The sequence below is a fragment of the Mixophyes fleayi genome, chromosome 8 (assembly GCF_038048845.1).
Source record: "Mixophyes fleayi isolate aMixFle1 chromosome 8, aMixFle1.hap1, whole genome shotgun sequence".
Taxonomy (NCBI): domain Eukaryota; kingdom Metazoa; phylum Chordata; class Amphibia; order Anura; family Limnodynastidae; genus Mixophyes; species Mixophyes fleayi.
Window position 1 is genome coordinate 126,059,404 of NC_134409.1, and position 27,058 is coordinate 126,086,461.

At 40.8% G+C, this 27,058-nt stretch overlaps 1 protein-coding gene across 4 annotated transcripts in view; it reads right to left on the reverse strand.

Moving 5' to 3' along the window:
- The window catches only part of FRMD4B (FERM domain containing 4B), a 211,150-nt gene that overhangs the window by 17,377 nt on the left and 166,715 nt on the right, over positions 1–27,058 (reverse strand). For all 4 annotated transcript variants that reach the window (XM_075183422.1, XM_075183420.1, XM_075183421.1 and 1 more), the window contains exons 10-11: positions 25,454–25,511; positions 17,316–17,402 (exon numbers count right to left, since the gene is read on the reverse strand). In XM_075183422.1, coding sequence (XP_075039523.1) covers positions 17,316–17,402; positions 25,454–25,511 — 145 coding nt within the window. The remainder of the gene's footprint in view (positions 1–17,315; positions 17,403–25,453; positions 25,512–27,058) is intronic.

Here is a 27,058-nt window from a genome sequence, read left to right on the forward strand (position 1 = left end):
CTCCCTTCAGCCAATCACAAACAGCTTCCCACAAGACAGCCAATCACCTTACTTGACGTTAGCGTTACCCGGTTGTTGTGCAGGGTTTGATTTGCTCCATACATACACTTAAGTCGCAGCCACTAACCTCTGCACCTCGTTAAATGTCACAGTAAGTCAGTAAATCTAGCCCTAGATCTCTATTGCTATATAACAGGCTACCAAGTAGCAGCCTTCATGCAAAATAATGCTCATGTAATTTGCACTTCTACTTTGTAACAGTCTTTCTTATAGTCTCATTTGATATCCAAGCCTAGTTTGCCATCATTATTGTGCCTAGAATATACACCATACAGAATCTTGAACGCTCTACCCTAGTAAATGATATAACACATGACTATATCTCATCTATTCTTGTAACTGTATCCCGTAAGGCAAACATTCCACATGCACAAACCTCAGTGTTCCGGACTGGAATCCCCAGATGTGCAGATCAGCCAAAAGGTTTGCACAACTGTTGAATCCTTTAACAAGCAACAAACCATCCAGTGTGTCTTGTACTATAAGATTGATGTTTTACGTGTAGAAAGTAAATACTTTCTTCCCATACTTCCTTTCAGTGGCACAAATATGCTCTGTAAGTTGAACAAAAGGCTGAGGACACCAACAGCTATATGCTATAAGAGGGAGAATACATACAAAGAGGAAATGCAAATAATGGTTTTTATAGTCGAATTCTAGTGTTGTATAGTTGGGGTTTAGATGTACAAAAGGATCACTGATACAGTACAAGGAATTGTACTGGAGAAACTTATAGATACTAATCTAAAATGATGATACAGATCACTCTCACCAAGATACAAATCTAATCACGTGTCTTTTAATAAAAGCCTATGGGCTCGTCCACACTCAAGTCTCCTCTTGTTGCTTTCCAAATGGAATGTAACGTGAGAAAAATCACAGGGAAATATGGGAGTATATAGATCTACTGATCTCTAGGTCATACAGATTATGCTGGCCACACGGACAGCGATTATTTCACTGACAAGGAAGTTGGCACAAGGAAACTGTGCAGACATCAGTACTTTGCTAGTTCTCCTGCACAAATTCTCTGCATTGCTTGGAAACGCCATGGTAATCTAGGAGTTGGGTCTCCTTGTCATGATTGGTTGTTCTAACTCGCATCTAAGTTTAGGGGTGTGAATAATTATTCTGCTGCCCATTAAATGATTGTACTTTATACCCATTTGGCAGCAAATTGCAGTTTGTGTGGGTACAAAATGTCAACATCTGATTAGGAAAGTTCAGATGTCAATCAGCACTAACAGAAAATGTATCTGGATGACCAATGCTTGGATGACGGATATCTCAGCGTGTGTGTGGTCACTATGTACCATGGGAACCAGCCATTCTGTGTCAGTGATGTCACTAGTCACTAGTCAATTGATTCTCATGAATATCTCAAATTTACTCCACCCAACCTATGTAAGGAAAACATCTTAAAAATGTTGTTGTAGCTTTTCCTATCTACTATGAGCATTCAGAGTATTTTTTGCCAATAGAACAGCGTCCACTTTTGTATAAACAGACAAATAAGGACATTTTTTAATATATATTTTCCAAAAAGGGTCATTTTTAATTGATGTGCATTTTTTATAAATATATATATATTTTTATGTTAAAGGCATATACCCGTGACAGGTATAGGGGTTGACCTGTACCAAATTACTTCTATTATTATTACCATTTATTTATATAGCACCACTAATTCCGTAGCGCTGAACAAAGAACTCACTCACATCAGTCCCTGCCCCATTGGGGCTTACAGTCTAAATTCCCTAACACATACACACACACAGACTAGGGTCAATTTGATAGCAGCCAATTAACCTACCAGTATGTTTTTGGAGTGTGGGAGGAAACTGAAGCACCCGGAGGAAACCCACGCAAACACAGGGAGAGCATACAAACTCCACATAGATGAGGCCATGGTCGGGAATTGGACTCATGACCCCAGTGCTGTAAGGCAGAAGTGCTAACCACTGAGCCACCGTGCTCACCCTATGGCACATTTCCATCTAAATTCCTTGATTAGGAAAAGACTATTCTAAAACGTTGCGTCACTAAAATATACGGGAGACTACAAATGTGGTTACTGATCAGTATTCAAAAGGAAATGATGACACCATTGGCACAGCAGAAGATAGGATTCTTGGCAGCTTGCTCCAATTACTCACCCCCCCCCCCCCTCACCCCCGGCAGACTGATAATAAGGGGAGTGCGTAATATATGTCGATGGTTAATGAATATATCACATCTCAGCAGATTACAGTCTAGAACAGCAAGTGCATTATTGCACAACACAGCTGTTATCTGCCCGGAAATGGGAGCTGTGTGTGTCTGAATGTCCAATAACAATGCGGTCAGTAGGCTTATGGTTTACCAGCGAGATAGGAGAAAGTTTACATCTCTTCCTAGTCCTGAATGTGACAGACGTTGTTGTGAAATGAGGCTTTAAAGGAAGAGTAGAGAGGAAAATTAACTATTCAAAAAATAAATAAATAAATAAATATATATATATATATATATATATATATATATATATATATATATATATATATATGCCTGGTAAAGGTCTTATTTTTGAATAAAGCAAGGTTACCCTAATATAGGAAAGATGCCAAATGTATTGTTTGGCAATTAAAGTAATAATCATCATCATCACCATTTATTTATATAGCACCACTGATTCTGCAGCGCTGTACAGAGAACTCATTCACATCAGTCCCTGCCCCGGTGGAGCTTACAGTCTAAATTCCCTAACATACACACACAGACAGAGAGAGAGAGAGACTAGGGTCAATTTTTTTTTTTTTTATTGCAGCCAATTAACCTACTAGTTAATTTCTGGAGTGTGGGAGGAAACCAGAGCACCCGGAAGAAACCCACGTAAAAACGGGGAGAACATACAAACTCCACACAGATAAGGCCATGGTCGGGAATTGAACTCATGACCCCAGTGCTGTGAGGCAGAAGTGCTAACCACTGAGCCACCGTGCTGCGAACAACAACAAGAATAATAATAATTCTGGAACTGTAATTAATCATTTGACCACTAGAGGCACTGGACTAATGGAAGTTATGGTTTCATGCAGATTTTTTTTTTTGCGCTATCATGTTACGTTTGTTACTTGGTGACTGCAGCTCATCCGCTACTGTATATGTTCCTTTAAACTGAGAATAAAACATACAAGCAAGGTTCATTGCCAGCACAAACAATATGTACGCATACATATATATATATATATATTCCAGCACAAAACAAATTATATAAAATTATAAACACACATACAAACACACAATTGATGGCTGCAGCCACTATGGGATGTCATCCGTTTACTACAGAGGTCAACACAAATTATTTTGGGGCTCATAAACCTGTCAGTGGTTGCTGTACTACTGTGATTCACAACTTCTAGAAGCCCAACAGCAGAACCACCAGCTCCATTTTCTAGGAATTCTCTACACACAAAGTCAGGCTTAATACCCTTAAATAATGATTATTATTTATCCCCCCCATTCTTTTAGTATGCAATTTTAACAAATTTAGAAGTCTGTATCATAAAGCTGCAGGAGCGGACATTTTCTTAACCTGCAGCAATAATCAAGGATTTAAAATATTTTGTTTAAACACAAAATTATAGTCCCCGTAGCGAACTCAACCAAGATCTGCAATAGCAAAAAAGAATGTTGCTCTAAGTGAGTTTAATTAAATGGTTTCAGCTGCATGTAGTGGATGGGGGCATCTAATGACAACATAAAACATGCACACAGTTAGCCCCATATGTATATAAGCATAGTACTTTAAATACTCATTTGCAATAAATATTAACCTATGAAGCCTTGATAGTATGAATAGACAATGAAAATTACATTTGATATATAGAAAAGGATGAGTTACACCGATCACTTAGTCAATTCTAAAGAGAGAAAAAAAAAGAGGGACAATTCCTGGAAATTGGGGACAGTTACTATGGATACATACAGTTTAATACAGATTATTTATCTATGTATAATTTTTAAATACAAGTGTTTAAAGTACCAACAAATTACACTATAACCAAGGTCAGTACAATTGCCAAATGTGATTTTTGCATTCACTATACTTTTGTTGAAAACAGGTTTAATAATAAATAAACAATAACAATAATGAATAATGTTTTTATTATACATCAGTGTAAGATATAATATAATACCAACTGCCATCTATTGACATCTGCGCCAGCTCCCTGCCTATCTGTGGTCTGGCCATTTGCTATGCTTTGTATCACCGCTCCGATCAATGCCCCTCTATCTGTGAGAAAAGCACACAGGAGATAAAGAAGCCTGTTCATAATTAGATCACCCTGCTGTGCAGGCAATGGGAAAGCTATTGTGAGATGGCAATGGGGCCAACTCTATCTCAGTTAACAGGTCTGTGTTTAGAGGCCTGTACAATAGGCCTCGCCCTTTATATTCAGCTGCCCTGAGGTAAAAGAATTCAAATATTCTTTGTTTTGGATCCATAATCATAAACCAGGCTGTGTTATGACTGCTGTCATTCAGATAACTTCTAAATAAAACAACGATGACAAGTTTTACACTATGGTTCATATGCTTATGCACCGTATTATCATCATTTATTTATATAGCGCCACTAATTTCGCAGCGCTGTACAGAGAACTCACTCACATCAGTCCCGGGCCCCAATGGAGCTTACCGTCTAAATTCCTTAACACACACACATACACAGGCCCGGCGCTCCCATTAGGCAAGGTTAGGCACTTGCCTAGGGCGCCGGGCTCTGGAGGGCGCCACAGTATTCTAAAATACTTTAAAACTGTGCGGCGACCGCTGACCATACCTGTCACGGCCGCCGCACAGCATTCAGATGGACGGGGAGGGGGGGGGGGGGGAAGAGGCTATTTTGTCACCACCGCCGCCTCTCTGCTCCGTCTCCTCCCCTCCACTTACTAGTGTCAGTGAGTGGAGGGGAGGAGACGGAGCAGAGAGGCGGCGGTGGTGAGACAAGGTAAGGAGAGGAGGGAGGAGGGCGGCGATTTTTGCGGGGGGGGAGAGGGGGCGGCAACTTTTGCGGGGGGGGGGGGGGGCGCTGCTTTTTTAAAAATGCCTAGTTTTTGGCGTATGGGAGGAAACCGGAGCACCCGGAGGAAACCCACACAAGCACGAGGAGAACATTCAAACTCCACACAGATATGGCCCATGGTCGGGAATCGAACTCATGCCCCCCAGTGCTGAGAGGCAGACATGCTAACCACTAAGCCACCGTGATGCCCTGTATTACTATTATCTCCAACACTGGACAGAAATAGTCGCCATCTTGTTGACACCATAGACATATTTTTCAACCCCAGAATAATTTCTCACCGGTCCGGGCTGCACAAAATAGATCATATTTATATAAATGTATTTGTCCTATATTTTTGTTTTTATAATATTATGTGGATGATGTTATATGGACACAACTGCACTATATTCGACAAAAGAATTTGTTTGCACAGCAAACAATGCCCATATATATGTTATGGTTTCCTGGAAATAAGAACTACTTGTAAATAGATAAATATTTTACCTTTAAATGTTGACACCTATAAATTTTATGACATACCACATTTTAATTGTGTTATGCATCATAAATTCGTGTGTTCAGAACAGATGTAATGGTGCTAAAAACTAGTCCATACGTAAAAAATTAACTGGGTCATAAGAAGTGAGTTTGGGTCAATAAGTGACCCATACAGGTCTCTGGCAGAACAGAGGTTAAGCCGTTTCAACTCGAAATAAAAGAGCGAGGGGCCAAAGAGAGGTCCATTGAAGGGCAAGGACCTGACTGTCAACACTTCTTCAGGTAGAGCCCTGTGGTGCGGAGGATAAACCCGTCTGCCAGTAAATATATTTGGTGTTAGGTCATCAGCAAGAGAATGCAGGATAAACTCTGATCTTTTATCATATACAGAGATCATTTCACTCTCCAGAGCACAGGATTCCTGCATCACTGGCCACATGAATACCGGGGTAAAAAATGGCTGACAGACATGTCATATGTAAAAACCTGTTCCTGGTATAACGTAATAAAAACATCTCTGATGTATGTTATGAATTTTGTGACATACATGGTGTAAAAATTTAAGTAAATTGAGCGAAAGCGTTTCTCTGTTTCCCTTTAAAACCACTCAAAATACATGTCCCAATCCTCACAACTAACGTAAAGACATAATTCATTCATTCATTCAAAGCAACATTCAGCACTGCTTTTTCCACCATTGTTATCCTGACTGGATAAAATAATGAAATGCATACAAAATCATAATACGTGGCCTCTTAAACACTGGACATAGTTGTCAATATTTTAAAATGATTTCCAAAATTGACAATTACAAATGACAAGCTTATCACGTTATGCATAGGAGGCAATTAAATAGACCTTTATACAAACAAACAAAACTAAATATTTACCTCCTGCAGCTCAAACAATTAAGCAGAGAATGTTCCCCTATATCGCTCATATTTAATAAGAAACAATGCCAGTAGATTTATTGATATATTTATTGAAAAGATTTATTGATATATTTATTGAATAGATTTATTGATATATTTATTGAATAGATTTATTGATATATTTATTGATATATTTATTGAATAGATTTATTGATATATTTATTGAATAGATTTCATTTTTTTTTTTACTTAGAATTTCCATTGCAAGCAGCGAAGGTGATGTTTAGATTTGTAAAAATAGCCATGATATCAACTTATAAAGCCTTCCATAGTCTATATTTTGTTCTATTGAGTCAGTATATTTTATTACATACACATATAAACCTTGTTAGTGACCTATATTGTTAACACACTCATTTTACAGACTGTTTATGCAATAAATATATATTGCACGTAGTTCATAAATGTAGTATCCGCCTTATGTTAACTTATTAGATTCATATCATTGGAATTTAAGAGTAACTTTAATAAAACTGTGTTCAAGGCAATTAACCTATATGTTCGAAGCCTTTATGGAGAGGTAGAGAGCAGTTTTGCTCAATCTCACCGTGATCCACAGAATTCCGAAACAAGACACTTCTTCTCACAATTACACTGCACTCTGTAAACCACCCACACTAGATGTTATGTCAGGAGTGTCAAACACAGCTGACTAGAGATATATTCATTCAAGAACAATACGGACATGTATTTTCCCCTCTAGTGTTAGAAGGAAAAGACAAATATCGCTGCTACAATCCTTACAGCTCCAGTGAAACAGTTACAGGAGAACTGCAAACACCAAGTACGTTAAGTCTAAGAATGTCTCACATTCTTCTTAATGGACGTATGGACAACGCTCAGGAGGTAGCCAATGAGCCTAAAAATTACCTAATATTTCTGAGCGATTTCTATTAATGGACATTTATTTATTGGACACAAATCTTCCCTGGTCCTGTAAAAAAACCCAAAACATTTGGCTCCTAGATTTGGCTGACAGGGTCCTAAATTCTACATTATTTTGTATACCTCAGTAGTCATGTTTAAATGAAGTTTCTAATGATCTGATTGGCTTAAACTTGGATACAGTCTCACCAATTTCAAGTAGCTTACATGCAGACACGTAACAGGAAAAAAGTAAACTAACAGGCCCTCACACGCTTGAGAAAAATGCCTAAAATAATATGAACATAAGGGTAAGCGGTTACATGCAGACATATGGCAGGTTTGTCCTCTCTAAAAGACTCACAAAGAAGCAGGAGAGAGATTATGGTGAACCCCATGAAATATGAATGAAGTTATTCAGTGGGCTCAGCTTTTGCTATAGACAATTAGCTCCCAGCTAATAGGGGCTACGGATTGGAAACTGCGGAGTGCTCAGCAGGGCACATTGTAATCCTTCTATCTAAGGGACCTTTCTGCCACTTTGAAGAAATCCAGCGCAGCTGCTCCAACTCTGTTTTCTTATGTTCAATAAAAGTGTATAAAGCCTAACTTTAAAGCTAAGCAGAACTATCTTGTCCACCACCCCAAATTACCTTGCAATGTCCTGATCTATCCCCATGATCATGCCCAGTTATGGGCAAAGGCCCGTTTGACCAGTGCAGCAGAAACAAAGGGGCAGTTTGCCTGGTTCTACCATATTACAAAGTTCTTTCGTGGTATCAGTTTTGCTAAAATGGTTTTCTAATGTTAAAATAAAAGCAGTAACGATAACAGTATCTGTAGCAATAAGGGAGGAGAGGATGGAGCTAAATGTAACCTAGGATGGCAAAAGATGTCCCTGACCTCCACCCATGCCCCCTTTTCACCTGAAAAGGACAGAACAGAGGACCCAGTCGCCGTCTTTTGGACAATAGCTGGGACATTTGGGGCATAGGCATGTGCTGCGCCCTAACGCAAGGCTTTTACGTTATGAGTGAAACAGACCATCAGTCTCACTTGACGGGTGAAACTAGATATAAATGTAAGTTGCATAGTTTCATTCTCATACATATGAGGTATGTTACTAAACGCATTTCACACAAATAAAACTCGAACTTGCTGAACAGGATCTGTCACTTTTGAGATAAATTGGTTTTTGACTTCTGCACTGTGAAAGTGTAAGAAAAACAAAGCAGCTTCCTCTCTGCTTCCTTTACTCGGGATTGGGGACAAAAACAGTGGTGGACTTAGGAGTTCCACTTCCCAGTATTCCAGCATTTAGACCGTGTACTTGGTTTTTTCCGACACCATCTGACTGGTGCTGGATATTCATTAGCATTGTGAGGACTGGACTGGTTGGCTGTTGTGGATTGGTGGATTTATTAGTCTTTCAGTGCAATTCATTCATTGCCTGTTATATCGCTTTCTACTCTTGTGTTTGCGCTCTGTATTATTCCAGTAATCTCGTGGTTAACCCTGCTAGTTCATTGATTACTCTGTCTGCCTCCTATACCGACCTCGGCTTGTTTAACATTTACTCTTGGCTGCTGCACGCACTGACCTCGGCTTGTTATAGCATATTCTGGTCTGCCGCCCACCCTGATCTCCGTTTGTCTCAGTTACTTTGGTTTGCCATTTGCACTGACTTCAGATTGTTAGTTATTCTTTCATGCTGTTCTCGCAGACCAGTTTTTTACAGGAATTGTGGCACTTCCACTGACTTTGGATTGTTACAGTTCTTCCTGCCTATCACTCACAATGACCTTGATTTTCTTAACATATGCATTGTATTTTTTCTAGTCTGCTGCTTAGTATCATCAGGGTTTGGCCTTCTATGTGTCCTTGTATGCCCCAACTTAATTGACCCTAGTCTGTGTGTGTATGTGTATTAGGGAATTTAGACTGGAAGCTCCAATGGGGCAGGGACTGATGTGAATGAGTTCTCTGTACAGCGCTGCGGAATTAGTGGCACTATATAGATGATGATGATGAGATGATAGTTCTAAACCTATGCTATGGCACAAGACCTGGGGCCAACCGAGTACCGATGAACATATGAGCAACAGAGATTCTCCAATATTGAAGAAGACCAGAACTTCAGTTCTATAGCTTTATTTAATAGCATACATTACAGTAACGTAGCGCTATGTTTGCTTCAGGTGGCTTTTCTCTCTCAGATCTCCCGCAGGGGCAACCGATGTTGGATGCAAGCTGTGAAAACCTTTACTTGCTAAAACTGAAAAGTAAACCTGCTATTTTTCAATACATGCCTCCCACCACTAAAACAAGCACAAAGCAATACCCAGAGGAATTACATTTTGAAAAATATATAAAAACTAAGTCTTTGTAGTGATGCCGAAAACTAGGTCACCCTCATTACCAAGAAATGCCTTGTTAAAAAGTTAATGCCGCAAATACCTCTTCATAATTAAACTTAATGGAAGATATTTTTCCCAAACACACCTACAAATTAAAAACCATGGACGTACTTGTGTTGGAGGACCGGGTCAACTGAGGAAAAAATATTTATCATTAAGTTTTATTTATAGAGCACAGCCCTATTCTGTGGTGGTGTACAATCTGGTGCACAATTTGAAAAACGTTGACAATGATTAGTAATTCAGTAACTAACAATGAAACGAAAGGTGGAATAGTAGATTGGATAGGAGGGAAATTATCCCCTAAACCATCTTGGGTTTTTTAACTCAAATTTTTTATCAAACAACCATGGGTGACAAGAAGCATGAATGAAACAGGAACTGAGCAATAGAGTAATGTCACTATCCACAATAATATTGCTATTCGCAGTCAGAAATGGAAACAAAGAGACACGGATACAGAATCAAGCAATAGCACTGTATTTTAAGAGGATAAAGGGTGTTGGAGGGGGGGGGGTTGTCAGCTGTGGAGAGCTTGGGAAAATAGAGAAGACAGGGACCTCTCACGTGTGTGTGTGGGGGGGGGGGGGGGGGGTCACACAAGTTGGTACACTGAACGCAGGTGAGCGGTGGGTAGAGATATCAGGTGGGGGAGGGGCAACAGTAAGCCATCTTGTTCCCAATCAACATCATCTATTTATATAGCGCCACTAACTGCGCAGCGCTGTACAGAAAACTCACTCACATCAGTCCCTGCCCCATTGGGGCTTACAGTCTAAATTCCCTAGTAGACATACACACACACAGACAGACATACTAGGGTTAATTTGTTAGCAGCCAATTAACCTACCAGTATGTTTTTGGGAGTGTGGGAGGAAACCGGAGCACCAGGAGGAAACTCACGCAAACACGGGGAGAACATACAAACTCCACACAGATAAGGCCATGGTCGGGAATTGAACGCATGACACCAGTGCTGTAAGGCAGAAGTGCTAACCACTGAGCCACCGTAAAAAAGACCATCCCAACATACTCTTACTGTCATGATTAAGTTAAACCCTAATTGAGGCTAAACCAAGCAGTATGTTAGTGAAACAGGCTGTACTTCAGTGGCATGGGGAGGACTTTATTGTGATATCCTGCACACAATGTGGCTATTGAGGCATCCCACATCTCTGCCCACCGAGTAACACCTCTAGTTAGCGGAGGAGTCTGCTCGAACAGACGGACGGATTGTAACTTGACTATCCAGGTGCAAACCCAAAGTAAATAATGGGCAGCACGGTGGTTAGCACTTCTGTCTCACAGCACTGGGGTCATGAGTTCAGTTCCCGACCATGGCCTTATCTGTGTGGAGTTTGTATGTTCTCCCCGTGTTTGCGTGGGTTTCCTCCGGGTGCTCAGGTTTCCTCCCACACTCCAAAACATACTGGTAGGTTAATTGGCTGCTATCAAATTGACCCTAGTCTCCCTCTCTATCTATGTGTGTGTATGTTAGGGAATTTAGACTGTAAGCTCCAATGGGGCAGGGACTGATGTGAGTGAGTTCTCTGTACAGCGCTGCGGAATTTGTGGCGCTATATAAATAGCTGATGATGATGATGAAATAACCTCCAGTGTATGTAGGTGATGTAAAGTTTAAAAAGAAATAAAATCAGTTAAAATGGGACTTACATATTATATAACATCATTGACTTTATCAGACACGACTATCAAAATTATTAACCCTTTCTTCACTGCATTACACCATTATATCCTCAAAACTCACTCTGTATAGATGTGTTAATGTAATTAAGTAGAGTCTGACTGGTGGAACCTCTGAAGCCTTAAAGAGGGATAATCCTCAGAATGTTATAAAACACGGTCTTGTTATCTTTCTTTCAGGTTTCCAACTGGTGGGAAGCAAACAGTATGGGCCCAGCCGGCCAGCTGTTGTTCACACTCTTACCTTACTTATGGATGCTCAATCGCCTCTACAAACAGCCCTGAGAACAAGGGAGGATAGGTAGGGATTATGCTAAATCTATTTACATGCTAAAGAGGCGCCCTGAGCAGGATGACCATCAAAAATCAACACTCTTCTTTTGGTAGTCTCACCTTCCACAATGAAGAACAAAATGTGCGACTGTGTCCATGTGGCATGGATAATGTCATAAACTGGATATTGTGAATATTATCCAGACGTCGTTACATAAACCGCGCAAAGGAAATAGTCTTATGAAATTTTGAAGGAGATTTTTACATCCTGTAAACTGAAACAGAGGTGTGTGCACGGTGGCTGATGGTAGATATCTGTAAAACCACTAAATGGTTAATTCCGATAGCGAGAATGGAATGTGTGAAAACTGTGACACTAAGTTCAAAGAATTATTTTTTTTTATATATTATTTTAAGAATCCTTAATCAATAATAATGGCTGTATGTGACAAATTTATTCTGCTTGCGGATCCAAATTTGGGGGATAAAGTCGAAGAAACAGTATAGTCTAAAAATGGACGCAATTTTTTTTTCTGAGAGGGTAGTGAAACCATAGAACTGTTCCCCGAACAGATAGGGATACGTACAGAGAACGAATTCACCATTCCATAGGACTCGCACATATTAAACATTTATCATCATCATCATCATTTATTTATACAGCGCCACTAATTCCGCAGCGCTGTACAGAGAACTCACTCACATCAGTCCCTGCCCCAATGGGGCTTACAGTCTAAATTCCCTAACATACACACACATACAGAGACAGACAAACACAGACAGACAGACTAGGGTCAATTTTGTTAGCAGCCAATTAACCTACCAGTATGTTTTTGGAGTGTGGGAGGAAACCGGAGCACCCGGAGGAAACCCACGCAAACACGGGGAGAACATACAAACTCCACACAGGTAAGGCCATGGTTGGGAATTGAATTCATGACCCCAGTGCTGTAAGGCAGAAGTGCTAACCACTAAGCCACCGTGCTGCCCATAAAAATATCATTTAAACTATCATTGAACCAAAAATACAAGCTGTTAAGACATCTCCTAATAAGTTCTTGAAGCGTATAAGAACTGAAGATATTCAAAATTATGAAATAAATGTTGTGATTATTGGGCAATCTTTTTCCTTACCAAATTCCTATTGAAGGACGCCACAGCTAAACCTTTTCAGCCAGAAAGTTGTTGATAACAGAGACTAATAACTCAAAAAGCAAATATACTCTCAAAAAATAATCTAAAGAAAAATTTCTGTCACGGGTTGGAAACGTTTACATATGTAGTTGTACAAGTCATTACTGGCTCCTTTACTTGCAGGTTAGGTTTAATGGACCTTTAAGTAATAAAGTATGATCAACACAAACAACATGAACCAGAAATGTCAGTGCACGTTTCTCTATTTGTGTCACCTGCTGTCTAAAAACAAAAGCGGAGGCTGTGTTATTAAATAAAAATGTGTTTAGGCAATTAGGAACCTGGTAGTTAAAGCTGCCATTAAGCTGCCGTGTTACGCTAGAAAGGACCGTGAGAAAGTCATGAAACAAATAAGGTGGTTGCTCTGTCCATTGACATTTTTTTTCCTCCCGTTGCCTCCGCCCTTGTAAACCCAGCAGCAGAACAGGGGAGTGGAGCAGAGAATATTTATAGAAGAGGTGGAAGACATACTTAATAAGTTTCAGGGCTGAATGAGAAGTCTGGCATACAAATCCAGCCCACATTCTTCATTATCACTTTAAAAACATCAGAGTGTTAAAAACTCCTTGTAAGGATGTAAATTAAACGCTGTGAATTTCATATTGACATCAGTTACCGTTTTGCTGCTCTTTACATGATAAATGTGTAATATATATATATATCATAGTTGCCAACTTTTCCTTGTTGGCTTCAGGGAGATCCCGGGGGAGGTGGGCGTGCGGGGGTGGGGCTTGACGAATCGCATTATTTTGCCTAAGATGACGCGATATTTGCATCATTAAGCCATTTATCTATTGCGGGGGCGGGAACCGGGAGGTTGCCCTGCTCTCCCGGGAGGTCTCCCAGAAATGCGTGACTTTCCCGGATATCTGGGAGACTCCTGCAGGCAACTATGCGTTAAAGAAAAGCAACTAATGAATCTCTAAAGACTGAAGTGTCTTTTATATTTCTGTCTCCATTACTGAAGTCATGTTGTCTTACCTGTCAGTCTTTGATTAAATCTTGGTCTCCATGAAAATGGCCACCTCCATAGGCATCAATATATGGACATAGGACACAATTTCTGAACTGTGTCATCATGCCACAGATGGCGAAGCCAACCACGTCTTGTACTGGCTCAGCATCAGGGAGAATGTCAGACTCTTCAGGGAGTGATGGAGTCTCCCTGACATTCAGGGAGAGTTGGCAAGTATGATATATATGACGTTATTAGTCTACATCAGACTTTGTCATTCCCCTATTCAAATTCACCCAACAGGGTTTTCCTAACTATGACAAGCGATATCTATTTCACTTGGCCGGGGTACGCGACAGTCCTGAAAACATGACCTGCTGGGCTTACTTGCAGAGTGATGTGCTCTATCTGCTCTAAATAAATTATCTGTACACATGAACGGTCTTTTATGGGCATATTGCTATGGGGAGAAATAAAAGTGTAAATAATAAAAATGAGTGTATAACACTATTTTTTAAGTGGACTTTACCTCAGTGATGTCACTGGCTCCTAGCAGTTTGATAGGCTGAATACTTGTCCAATCCCCCATATACAGGTGACAGGTCCTTTACTCACAGTTAAAAAAAGATCTGATCTTGGCATATAAGCGGCCTATACACTGGCAGATCCGGTCATTTGCCATCATTCCTATAAAATTTCCACCATACACTTAAAAAGACCAAAAAAATACTTGGGTTGTTGAACCAGAGGCAGCACCTGCTAATGTAGATTAGTCTATAATTAGAGAGGGCAGGGGGCTTTTCTCAAACAAGTGTTGAGGGAAACCACTGCCGATGAAGCGTTCCCAACTTAACTCCAAATGGCGACAGAGTATCAGAGGTAAGTGCGGCTGAGAGCTTAGTGATCTTCAGTCGCTGAGGTTTAGTATATAAAGACGGGGGATGACGAATACCACACAAAAACAAAGGGTCTTAGATTTTAGGAGGGCTGACTATAGAAATAGAAGCGTTGGGACACTGGGCAATATTAAAAAGTGTACGATATGAAGAAATACAAAAAAGTACTCCTCAGAATCCTTAATTATTTTATACTATAGTACTATGGTTAAAAATGGATATTGAAGCTATCAGAACACATGTACAATTTCCACAGTATAGAACAATAACAGACAGAGACATTATACAATAAGTCACTCATTTTTCAGATATTATGTCTTGTTAAGCTATGAATGCCGTTGAAAACAAAGAGAGAGAGACTTCTTATTCACCGGTTATTGTTGGGTAAGTGAAACGAGTATTATACCAGATTCTATGGGAATCTATCCACCAGGGATACTACTCCCTTACAGTATTTTTTCTACCTCAGCTGAGCAAACAATATGGCGGCTGAACAGAAGGACTCATTCCCACGTTTTACTATAATGCTCAAAATAAGATAACTTATTGGGATAACTTTTCCCTTAAAAAGCAAAAATGAGACAGTGTGCGACAATAAGTGGAGCACAGTAGAAATCAAAAATAGAATTATGGTATCGTCATCACAATTTATTTATATAGAACGCTGTGCAGATTCTATACAAGTTTCACTTCTCATACCCGTTTTTTTTTTAGTGTTGTTACATTTATGTCTTTTTTGAGCATTTATTAGAATGTTAGTTGCAATATATTCATCCTTTGTCACGGCTGACCAGCGAGTACTTTAACACAGATCTTTAACTATGTCATTGTTGACTGTTGTATAGATTTACTCCGAGGTCACTAATAACACATGGATTATACATATATGTTCTTTCCTAGAACCTTGATTAAAGTTGTACAACCACCTGGAGATATTTAGTTATTTCCTCTCCGGAGACCCGGGAGCTGCTCTGTATAGACGTTTTGTTCCCAGGGTTCCACGGTCCATTTCACAGCCCCGTCCGAAAACCAGGGGCTGTATGACACGGTGAGGGGAGGGGGTGTGGAGGACCAATCACGGACATTGTGGCTTCGGATTGGTCCTCTGGCTCACACCTTCTTCAGCAGCCACTTTAGAGTGGTGAACAAAACTATTCACTATCTTCAGTGGTAACGCAGCTTTAACATTTAAGTATTACCCTCAGTAAAATACCAACCTGCAAAATTCTTAAAATACAAGTCAAGTGACTCATATGTAATTGCACGTGTGCTGTGAGTCAAAGCACCGTAGACTATAATAAGTGGTGCCATTTTATTCTAGGTCATCAACATTTATTTATATAGTGCCACGAATTCCGCTTAATAGAAAATAAATCTGTTGGTGCTCCATATACTACTATTGTAGTCTAATACTAAATACTCAATCTGAGCTAGGACATACTTTACTATGAAAGCGCATTCAAAGTTTGGGCAGCACGGTGGCTCAGTGGTTAGCACTTCTGCCTTACAGCACTGGGGCATGAGTTCAATTCCCAACCATGGCCTTATCTTTGTGGAGTTTGTATGTTCTCCCCGTTTTTACGTGGGTTTTTTCCGGGTGCTCTGGTTTCCTCCCACACTCCAATAACATACTGGTAGGTTAATTGGCTCCTATCAAAATTGACCCTAGTCTCTGTCTCTCTCTCTCTCTGTCTGTCTGTGTGTGTGTATTAGGGAATTTAGACTGTAAGCCCCAATGGGGCAGGGACTGATGTGAATGAGTTCTCTGTACAGCGCTGCGGAATCAGTGGCGCTATATAAATAAATGGTGATGATGATATATAAAAGCACTAAAGCAGGCCTGTCCAACCTGCGGCCCTCCAGGTGTTGTGAAACTACGAGTCCCAGCATGCCCTTCCAGCTATCAACTGGTTGTCTACCGGCAAAGCATGCTGGGGCTTGTAGTTTCACAACACCTGGAGGGCCGCAGGTTGGACAGGCCTGCACTAAAGGATTCATAACACAGAATTAACAAAATTGAATCATACAACTCCGAGGCTCCATTAGCTTGAGATGATATAATAGACTTATGCATGCCCTTGTGCAACTTTTACTAACTTAATGGCTTCATATTGATAGCCTCTTTCTGTGCTTTTCAGTTATGTCTTTATATAAACAGGCAACTCTGCTTATTTTAGGGGTGGGGTGGGGGGGGGGGGGTAATATAACACAGTTCTGCTGTTCTCTGCACTTGCAACAATTGTTTCCAGATACCAGATTTTGTTGCATCGAAGGGCAACAAAACAAATAACTATACCAAAAAAACAAAATGCACAAAAGGTCAAAAAGCTAAAGCGACATAGCAAAACTTGTAGGAAGACAATATGAAACTGACAAATGTCTTTAACGCATGCCTCATTTTCTTACAGTGGTGAGTATTTGGTACAGAACATGAATTTGTAACGAATTATATATAAAAAAAAATAATTCAAATACCTTTCTAGGCTTTATCTTGTCTTGTATGTCGTACTGTCCAATTCCCTTGAAGCTAATTCCTAACCACCAGGGGATCCCCTGCTTGTCCTGCAGAAGAAGAATAGACATTGTGGTTAGTTACACATGAGAGATTCTTTGCTTGTTTGGAAAGACAGCATAACCTGTGTGTACCCCGCGCGGAATCATCTGCTAAGAGGTTTGAACACATTCCGCAAACATCAGTAATTGCTTTTAAAGGATGGTTTTCTTTAGGACCGACTTTTACAAAGATAGTATTGTTTTCTTAGGAGGTCGCTTTTATGTAAACTCTGGGACAGAGAGCTAAGTCAAAACGTCTGTCATTAAAAGTAGAACCATCATCGCCATGTTAGCGTTAATATTTTTAGAAATGAAATACAATTGAATTTCAAAGTAAAGAACACTCTCATTAGAGGTATTGCTTTGCTATATAGTGCTCCTCCCCTGAGGGTGAAGATTAAAAAGCACCAGTCATTTACACACAGTGGTGGACGCAATTTTGTGAGCTAAAATAAAGATGCTCAGATCGGTTCTAAAATTTGTCCGAATCTTGGAACTGGTTACATTTTTTTTTTTTTAGGAAAAAAAAAAAAGACGACCGGTTTAATATGTTTGAGCCGGTTAGACCAGGTTCAAGTCTGTTTGAGCCAATTCGCACTCATGTGAACCAGCTCAAACATGTTTCAATTAAACTTAATGAAATAATCTTGGGAGGTTTTTTTTATTGCATTGGATGTAATCTGAAAGGCAAACACGATAATGTTCACAGCTCGATTTAAAAAAAAAAAAAGTTATAAAATACGTATTTATTAAATTAAAATTTTTATTTTGTGTTTAAAATTGAAAAAAAACAAAAAAGACACAAATTTTAAGCCGAACGGCAAACCACAACTGCGGACCTCCACTGTGATCAGCAAACCACAAATAAGAATGGCGAACACAAAGTTCAAATTTTGAACTCCAAGCTCGAAACAGGGGCCATGGGCGATACACGCACACGTTGAACCTGTGAACATGTTGAAGCGGAAGGAACAGCTAAGTGAAAATGTAATAATTAACGGAGAACGCAGCTTTAATTCTGTGTCAACAGGGAAGCTCATATGATGGATGTGCTCATATTTCTGCTGGTACCATCAGAGTATACGTACAAACCCATATACACAACAGTAGCTCATCTGTGAACAACAAAAGTGGGTCCCATACAGAGAATCTGAGTTTTGCATTCTTGGAGTCGATACGTTTGTCTAAACACAGTCATCACGGATTGTTGTAAAAATACGAACTGGATCAATTCCAAATACGGTAATTATAACGTTGTATTCATACATAAAGCCTTAATATGCAACTAAACGTATTTTTCTGTTCTGAGGGGAAATGTACATCAATAGACAGCAATATTAATTACTAAGCACTCTGTCATCCATTTAAAATAAAGTTAAAAAATACACTCTGTTCTGTCTTCAGGAGTGTGACAACATGTCACCTAATGTACACACAGGGCTACATTTACTAAAGGGCGGTTTAGTCAAACCACCGTTTTTTGGCTATTTTTCTGGTGGTCACATATAAATTATTGAGGCAGTTATTATTTAATTTATTAAGGTGCAAAACTAATTTATAATTTACTTATGAGGAAAAAAAAAAAATTATAAAAAAAATTAAGTTATTGAATCATTATTTTAATCTGGCAGTATATAATGCCACATTATGCAACAAATATAATATTATTAATAATATTAAGTGACTGCTAACGGTTATTATTAATTTATATATGATTGATGCTTCCTCTTATGTTCTGAATGGCAAAATAGCTCAAACAGCAGTTTGCCAATCAGAGGAGAGGAAGGTATTTAAAAACCTGGGTGGCGCAATTATTCACACCTCCCAGTGACTGTGGCCCCGGCACTAGGACCCAGAGGAGGCTCAGCAGGGACTGGTAACCTAGCAACACGAGACCGGTGTAAGCGCGGTAGAAGTGTGGGGACGGAGTGACAGCCGGGGACCTGGGACCGAGGGGGGTCCAGGGGTCCCCTAGCAAGTTTGGGGAGAGGATTTGTGGCCTGGTACCACGAGGGGCCACAGAATATCATAACTGAGATAATATGAGTGGCATGGGGCAGATTTGAGGGAGACATTACCCTACAGTGTGGCCACATAAACAGAGGGGAAGGAGACCCCATAATAATAAAGAGCCCCTGAGAGGGAAAAAAAGGGGGTACCCCCTAAAGCAGTGTTGGCTAACCTGTGACACTCCAGGTGTTGTGAAACTACAAGTCCCAGCATACCCTTCCAGCAATAAGCTGCTATATAATGGCAAAGCATGCTGGGACTTGTAGTTTCACAACACCTGGAGTGTCACAGGTTAGCCAACACTGTCCTAAAGAGAAGTGTGGAGGGGGTCACTACCCGAAGCAGCGTGTATGTGTATTAGGGAATCTGGGCTGTAAACTCCAATCAGACAGGGACTGTGACTCAATATTCTCTGGAAAAGACTTTCCAGAGTTTTATAAACAAAATATACTATTTTGAATTATTTTACAATTGATTTACAAACAACACCTTCAAATATTTGTAAGCAACTTTTTTGTTTCATTTTTACCAAAGGAAGAGCCACACTGATATATTAATGTTTGATTTGTCTGTCAGACTGGCCCTATGTATGTAACAATAGCCCCCTGCCCAATTCCGTGACAGCTGATAAAGGCGAGTACACCTCGCCATGAGAATCACAGATTTACTTTCATAAACGGTCATAGGCAAACCCCCCTCCAAGCAGTGGCGGATCCAGGGGGGGGCGATCGCCCCCCCTAGCAGGGGCTTGCTGCCGGCGGCTGCACACTCTGCAGGGCCGTTAGGCAGTGATAATGTGCTGCCCGGCTGCTCTGATTGTGTTTTAAACACAATCAGAGCAGCGGGACAGCACATTATCACTGCCTAACGGACCTGCACATACTGTGCAGCCGCCAGCTGCCTTAGAAGTTAGAAAGGGGCGGGGCTTAAATCGCCCCCCCTATATCGCCCGGGGTAGAAAAAATTTCTAGATTCGCCCCTGCCTCCAAGCCTGGGGCACTGTATAATTGAGGTGGCTGGACCCTGCTCCCGCTTCACACGGCTCTGCTTGAAAAGGGAGAGCTGCACCTAACAGTAGTGCACGCAGCATTGCCCATGTATATTATGGGGATAGGAAGAGTTGGAGAGCAGCCAAGCACTGTATAATATTATAGCCACGCCACCATGCATGCTGGTCACGCCCACTGGCGGCGTGGTGTGGAAATTCCTTCTACAAATCCTGCGTTTGCCCCTGACGGTACCAGATAACAACTTACAGTGGAAACAGCTGTTTTGGGGGCTGAATCAGTAGTCATGAGAATGTCACTCTGTGTGTTGCAAGTTCATCTCTTCAGTGCATGTAAAGTCCTTGGAAACACCCCGTAAAAGGAAGTTTATGTCGACATTTGTGGGTTTGCGAATTCTTTCGAAAATGTGCAAAGTGGAAACTGTAAAAACATCACTTCAAAGTCAAACCTACATCCCACTTTATGACTTTCTCTTCACTAATTTCAACTTTCGTGTTTTTACCCTAAAGTACAGATTGGTCGGCAGGCGGACGGCCATTGGAGATGGCTGCACTGTGGACCAGCCCTGTGCCCCCCACATAATCATCTTCTCACTAATATAAAATCAGTTATAGATTGTGACGTTAGCGGGAAGTCACAAAGTGGTGCCAAGGACTGTCCTTAAATCAAGGACCGGGGTAGATAATTAGATGGTCTAATAACATCTCAGGTCAGCTGCCGGACCTGGGAATTCCACCTATCACGGATGTTGCCATCTCTGCTCTTCCTTTGGTGATCTCTGCGGCCTCCTGGGTGAACAGCAGCTGCCCCCACACATGGGGTACATGTCCAGCAGTGAGCAGGATACTAAACTGAAACACCAGGTCACACACGGCTACTCCAAGATGGCAGAAACCATCTCCACAACCAGGGCCATCTTAACAACATTATGGGCCCCCGGGCAAAGCAGTGCACTTGGGCCCCTTACCTACCCAACCACACATAGGAATAATAATGTAAATTATCAATAAAATTAAGTTTATATTTATTGGTACCTGCATAAAAAAATCAGTGTATTAAAAAACATGCTGTACAGCTGTGCCTTAATACATGGGTGAATAGATTTTTTTCTATTGGGCCCTATGAGGCCCCTATACTCGTGGGGCCCCCGGGCAACTGCCCAGTGGAAAAGACGGCCCTATCCACAACCAGAAGAGGATGGCGCTTCAGTGAATATAAAATAATGCCTCCCTAACTTCTGACAGCTCATTTACATAATCCCGTCCCGCAAAGCAAAATCTCCCATCTCCACTTCAGTGCAGAACTAGGATCATTTTTGTGCCAAATCATCAATAAACAAGGCAGGTTCTGCTACACCCTTTTATCACCCAGTGTAAGCTATTACACTGCCCCAGGTGATACCATTTTGGCCTGCGAATCCGAGCGGATTTCCATACAAATCTGGGGCATGCAGTGTTAGAATAAAGCATTTGTGCTGCGGATTTGCACATTGGTTATGAGCATTATTGTGTATAGATGGGACAGGAACAATTCAAAAATCATCAAACTATATAGAAGAATCCGTCCAGGTAAAGGGAATGTACAGCGGCTACGAGAGAAAAATTCCACCACCTCTAAACCAAAACAGTTCAACGAAAATGTAGTTTCTGGTGGTTAAAGATATGAGAACAGGAAATAAGTTTGATAAAACAACAAACACACCAGCATCTTACATGTGAAAGGCTTCCTGCTAAACATCAGCAAAATCACTGACACTATAAATTCCTATATTTATAGATTGTCCCCCCCCAGGACAGCAGATTGAGGCCCCTTTATGTTTGGACTTGGAAAGTCATCAACTTGTGATTTTGCATCACCTGAAAATTCAATACATGCTAATAAATCAATTGTGAATTCTGGTCTACTCACAATAATAAACTTTTACAGTGTCTGCAACTTATTGCTGCTTTTTTCCTGGATTTTTATGTTGCTTCTGAGTTGGCCAATATCAGGAGCGCTTCCTAAGAGGGCAGGTGTGAATGCTGATATAACTCCTATACACTGTACAGCATACTTGCCAACTCTCCTGGAATGTCCGGGAGACTCCCGAAATTCGGGTCAGTCTCACGGACTCCCGGGAGAGCTGGAGATTCCCCCGCATCTGGCCCATCGGCCAACTTCAATAAAATTAGAGCCAGAATGTATGGGAGGAGGGGGCGGGGCTTTGTGATTTGTGTCATTTTGGCCCCGACCCCAGTGATGTAGTGCTTGTTTGGGGTCTTTTTACACTGTAAGAAAGGCCCAAAACAGGCATTATGTCACTGGTGGCGGGGCCAAAATGACGCAAATCACGAAGCCCCGCCCCCTCCGCCCATACACCCCTCCTGCCCTCCAGGATCTCCCAGACCCAGCGAACATAAGGTTGGCAAGTATGCTGTACAGCACAGTGTGGTGAGGACAGTATGCGGGAACGGATATGTTGTAAGATACCATTCAGGTATCTGAATCAAAGTGAATCCCATCAGCAGACTATTCCTGCTCTATATGTAAGAGATGCTGACTAACATATGGGCAAAAAAAAAAAAAGTCTGTCTCAATTGCTGCAACCTACAAAATGGCTGCCTCCGCTGTGTGGAGACAAATCCAGTTTAACACATAGTATCACATACTAATGTTGTCAACGGTACAGGATTACAGCATTCTGCCACATAGCGCTGGAGTCAGAAGTTTGACCATGGCACTTTCTGTGTGGAGTTTGTATGTTCTCCCCGTGTTTTGCCTGGGTTTCCTCCAGGTGCTCTAGTTTTCCAACCACACTTCGAAAAGTGTGGTGTGTGTGTTTATGAGTGTGTGTGTGTTTGTGAGTGTGTGTGTGTTTGTGAGTGTGTGTGTATGTTTTTAGACTGTAACCTCCAATGGGGCAGGTACCACTGCACAATTACTTGTGCTATATAATTAACCGACGATGAAGTCCAGCACATTATATACACTATGCAGAGTTGATTATACTTATTCGTCTTTATCCATATATGTTTTCACAAGCTAATATTGTTTTCTTTGAATTTTGATTATTGCTGTCACCTAACAATTTCTGCTTTGTAAAAATTGTCTATACAAAGACAAGTAAAAAAAAACAAAACAAAATTCCACTAAACACATACAACATACATTGCATTACTAAGTTGTTACTGTACTTCTACAACCGGTTATTTATATCCCACACTTTCAAGGGGAAAGAGGAACTGAAAAAAAAAAAATCATAGTTGCTGCTACTTTAACTTTCCACTAAGTCAACTGAACAGAGTTGCAAAACTTTCAATCCTCTTCTGACCTCCATGAACTAAACTCACTGACAGCTATAAAATCAAAAAAGCAAAGTACAAAATTGTAGAAGTTGTAAAAGCAGAATGTAAATTCATCTAAAACATCTGGACTCGTTTTATGCTAAGCTCATGAAATATATAAATGACTTTCACTTTCAGAAGCAGGAGGCTGTGTCATGCCCCCAGCAGTCTCTATAGCGCGTATTTACGCTGTCAGTAAAACTGTAAGCCATTTAAAGGAGATGTCCACTCAACTTTTACTTGATAAAATAACTTGCAAACATTTTTAACCTTTTTCTGTTCCCTTAAGGTTGAAAACAAGACTTAAATGTGTCTCTGCAGCTCTAAGTAAAGACTGTTTTGCAGACAGCTGCAATGTTGTTACAACAATGCTTAAAACGAACAGCATACTTGCCAACTCTCCCGGAATGCCCGGGAGACTCCCGAAATTCGGGTCGGTCTCACGGACTCCTGGGAGAGCTGGCAAATCTCCCGCATCCCGCAATTGTGGGACGAAAATGACGTGAATCGCGTAATTTTGGCCCCACCCCCGCTACAAAATGGCATATTTGTCGCGGGGGGTGGAGCCAAAATGAAGGGTTTGGCCCGCCCCGCCCGCCCTCTAGACACGCCCCTCTCCCGGACAGACCTTGCCAGAAGTCGGCAAGTATGACGAACAGTAGTCCTGGCTGCCTATCAATTTCTATTGTACTGACCAGGGGCAGGCTGGGCTGAGGGGCAGGGGGGCGTCTGCCCACTGGCCCGGTCCCATGGTGGCCTACATTGAGCTGGGCCACTAAGCCACCTACATGTTTCCCATTAAAATGTTCCTAATAGGCTGCTTATTCGAACCTTGCCCCCATGGCTAAAATTTGCCAGCCCTCCCCTGGTACTGAACAAGGAAGGGAGGGAGGTGTGAGAGATCAGACTACTATATTTTAAAACCAATTTGATACATAGCAGCTTAAATATTCAGCTCCAGGTCAGTTACAAAACAACCTTAACATAGTGTATGCTTATTTTTCCCCAAAAAGGCAACAGGAACGCTAACAATATTAATTTGGGGGTAGAAATAATAAAATGGATGGGCTGCATGGTTATGAATACTGGTTTAGCCAACCAAACGGCTGCCTCAGTAAAGTAAGTGGTTCTTAGCGAATGGATGGGCTTCATTCTCACGTATATTGGTATAGCTCACAAAATGGCTGCCTCAGTGATGTCACTGGTTCTTTGTGATTGGATGGGCTGCATTCCCATATATATATATATATATATATATATATATATATATATATATATATATATATATATATATATATATATATATATATATATATAGGTACAGCTCACAAAATGGCCGCCTCCACTGTGTTTAGGTAAGGATTTTTTTTAAAGCCCCTAAAAGTCACTGGGTAAATAAAAGTGCCCTCCTTTCACTCTACAGAATATGTAAGACAGTCTGAACCACATTTGCACATGAAATATCCTGTCTACAGACGAGTAACGGGGAATGCAACTCAATTGTAATCTATCCAAACAGCACGCAAAGGAAATGAAAGCAATATAAAAACATCCAGTGTTTCATATGGTAGGAGAAAATCTTAATAAAAGATCAAAACACTAGATATGGCTGGTATTTATTTTTTTCTTCTTTATGTAAAGGGTTTGTCTTAGTCTAGTAATAAACTCTCTGAACCACAAAAGAACAATTTTATGATTGTGATTTTAGATAGTGACTTACCTTTACTTTGTAGTAATGTACACCATATGTGGGCAGAGCTTCCACTATTTTCATGTACCTGTAAGAGGGGGAAACAGTACAATGAGATAAAAGTCAAATAAAATACTAAACACAGTAACACTATATACCCTTCATAAACAGAGTGTGTCTGCTGTATGCACAGCGGAGGCAGCCATGTTGTAGCCTGAACCAATGTTCATGAGACAGTAGCCTATCGAGTCCCTAGAAGCAGTGACATCTCTGAGGTATATTACTACCCACCTCCTCCTCTGTGTGTAAGCAGCAAGTAACATTTTTCACACCGAGGGAAGCAAATATATTTGAATACATGCTCCAATCCTAGAATGCATTATTTTTTTTTACATACAATGGAGTCTGCGGTGATTATAAAAAGGGAGGTTGAAAAATGTCCCTGAAAGGCTGCACCCTGAACGCAGATACTGAATGACAGCCTGCCTTAAAAAAGCAAACAAACATATTTCTGCCCTAGAACTACCCCTGTGTATGTTCTAATCAGAGAACTAATGTCCTCAGTTATGATTGGACAACTCTAACGACATCAGTAAACAATTATTTAGAACTCTACTGTATTATTACTCCTCATATATAACCACTATTGAAGAGTATAAAGATTTCACAAGTCACCATAGGTTAAGCTAGGTACACACTACATGTTATAGTGCCAATCACACGATAAACGACTGTTAGGTCCAATATTGCATTAGTGTATAGACTTCCACAATCATGTTCTATTGTCCCTTAGATTGTACGCTCCTCTGAGCAGGGCCATCTCTCCTCCTGTTTCCACCACTCCTAACTCTGCTCTCCAGCTACTTAGCCCTCCTCCTCGAGGACCCTCCACCCCCCCGTCCCCTCTGGGGGTCTCCCTGTCTTCCACGCCCTCCTTCTTGGGCTCTGTTGTTTGCGGATCCTCCCTCCCCCTTCCCCCGCCCTCTCTAGCTGTGCATTGAGCTTACTGAGTTACTGTGCTTACTGTTTACTGTACTGTGCTGTCTCACCTCGTACTGTAACTTGTTTGTCCCTGTACGGCGCTACGGACACCTTGTGGCGCCTTATAAATAAAAATTAATAATAATAATAATAATAATAATAATACCAAAGCACATTACACCGTTTGGTTTGATTTTAAAAACTGACTAAAAATCATCATCAAAAATGTCGGGCAAATGTGGAAGTGTGTACGCACTCACGACCGGCAGATCTCTGGAGAGTGTGCAGAGTCACGATCTTATCAGCCGATGGTGATGATAGATGAAGAGCACAGACCTGAAGGTAAATCGTGTAGGTGTGTACATATATCTCTGCATGATCACTGGGACTTTCAGTCGTTGGTAAAAATCGTCATAGAAATCGCATCTGCAGTACTTTTCTGTAGTGTGTACCCAGCTTTACTCTGTACGGAATAAATGCACTGCCCGCAGACCTTTACTGGTCACAGAACTGAACGCACATTAGGTAGTTCATTAAGCCACATAAAATTTAAATGATTCTCTTTCAGCATAACGCAAGACACTGAAAATAACACTAAGGGGTAAATGTATCAAGCTGAGAGTTTTCCGGCGGGTTTGAAAAACCAATCAGATT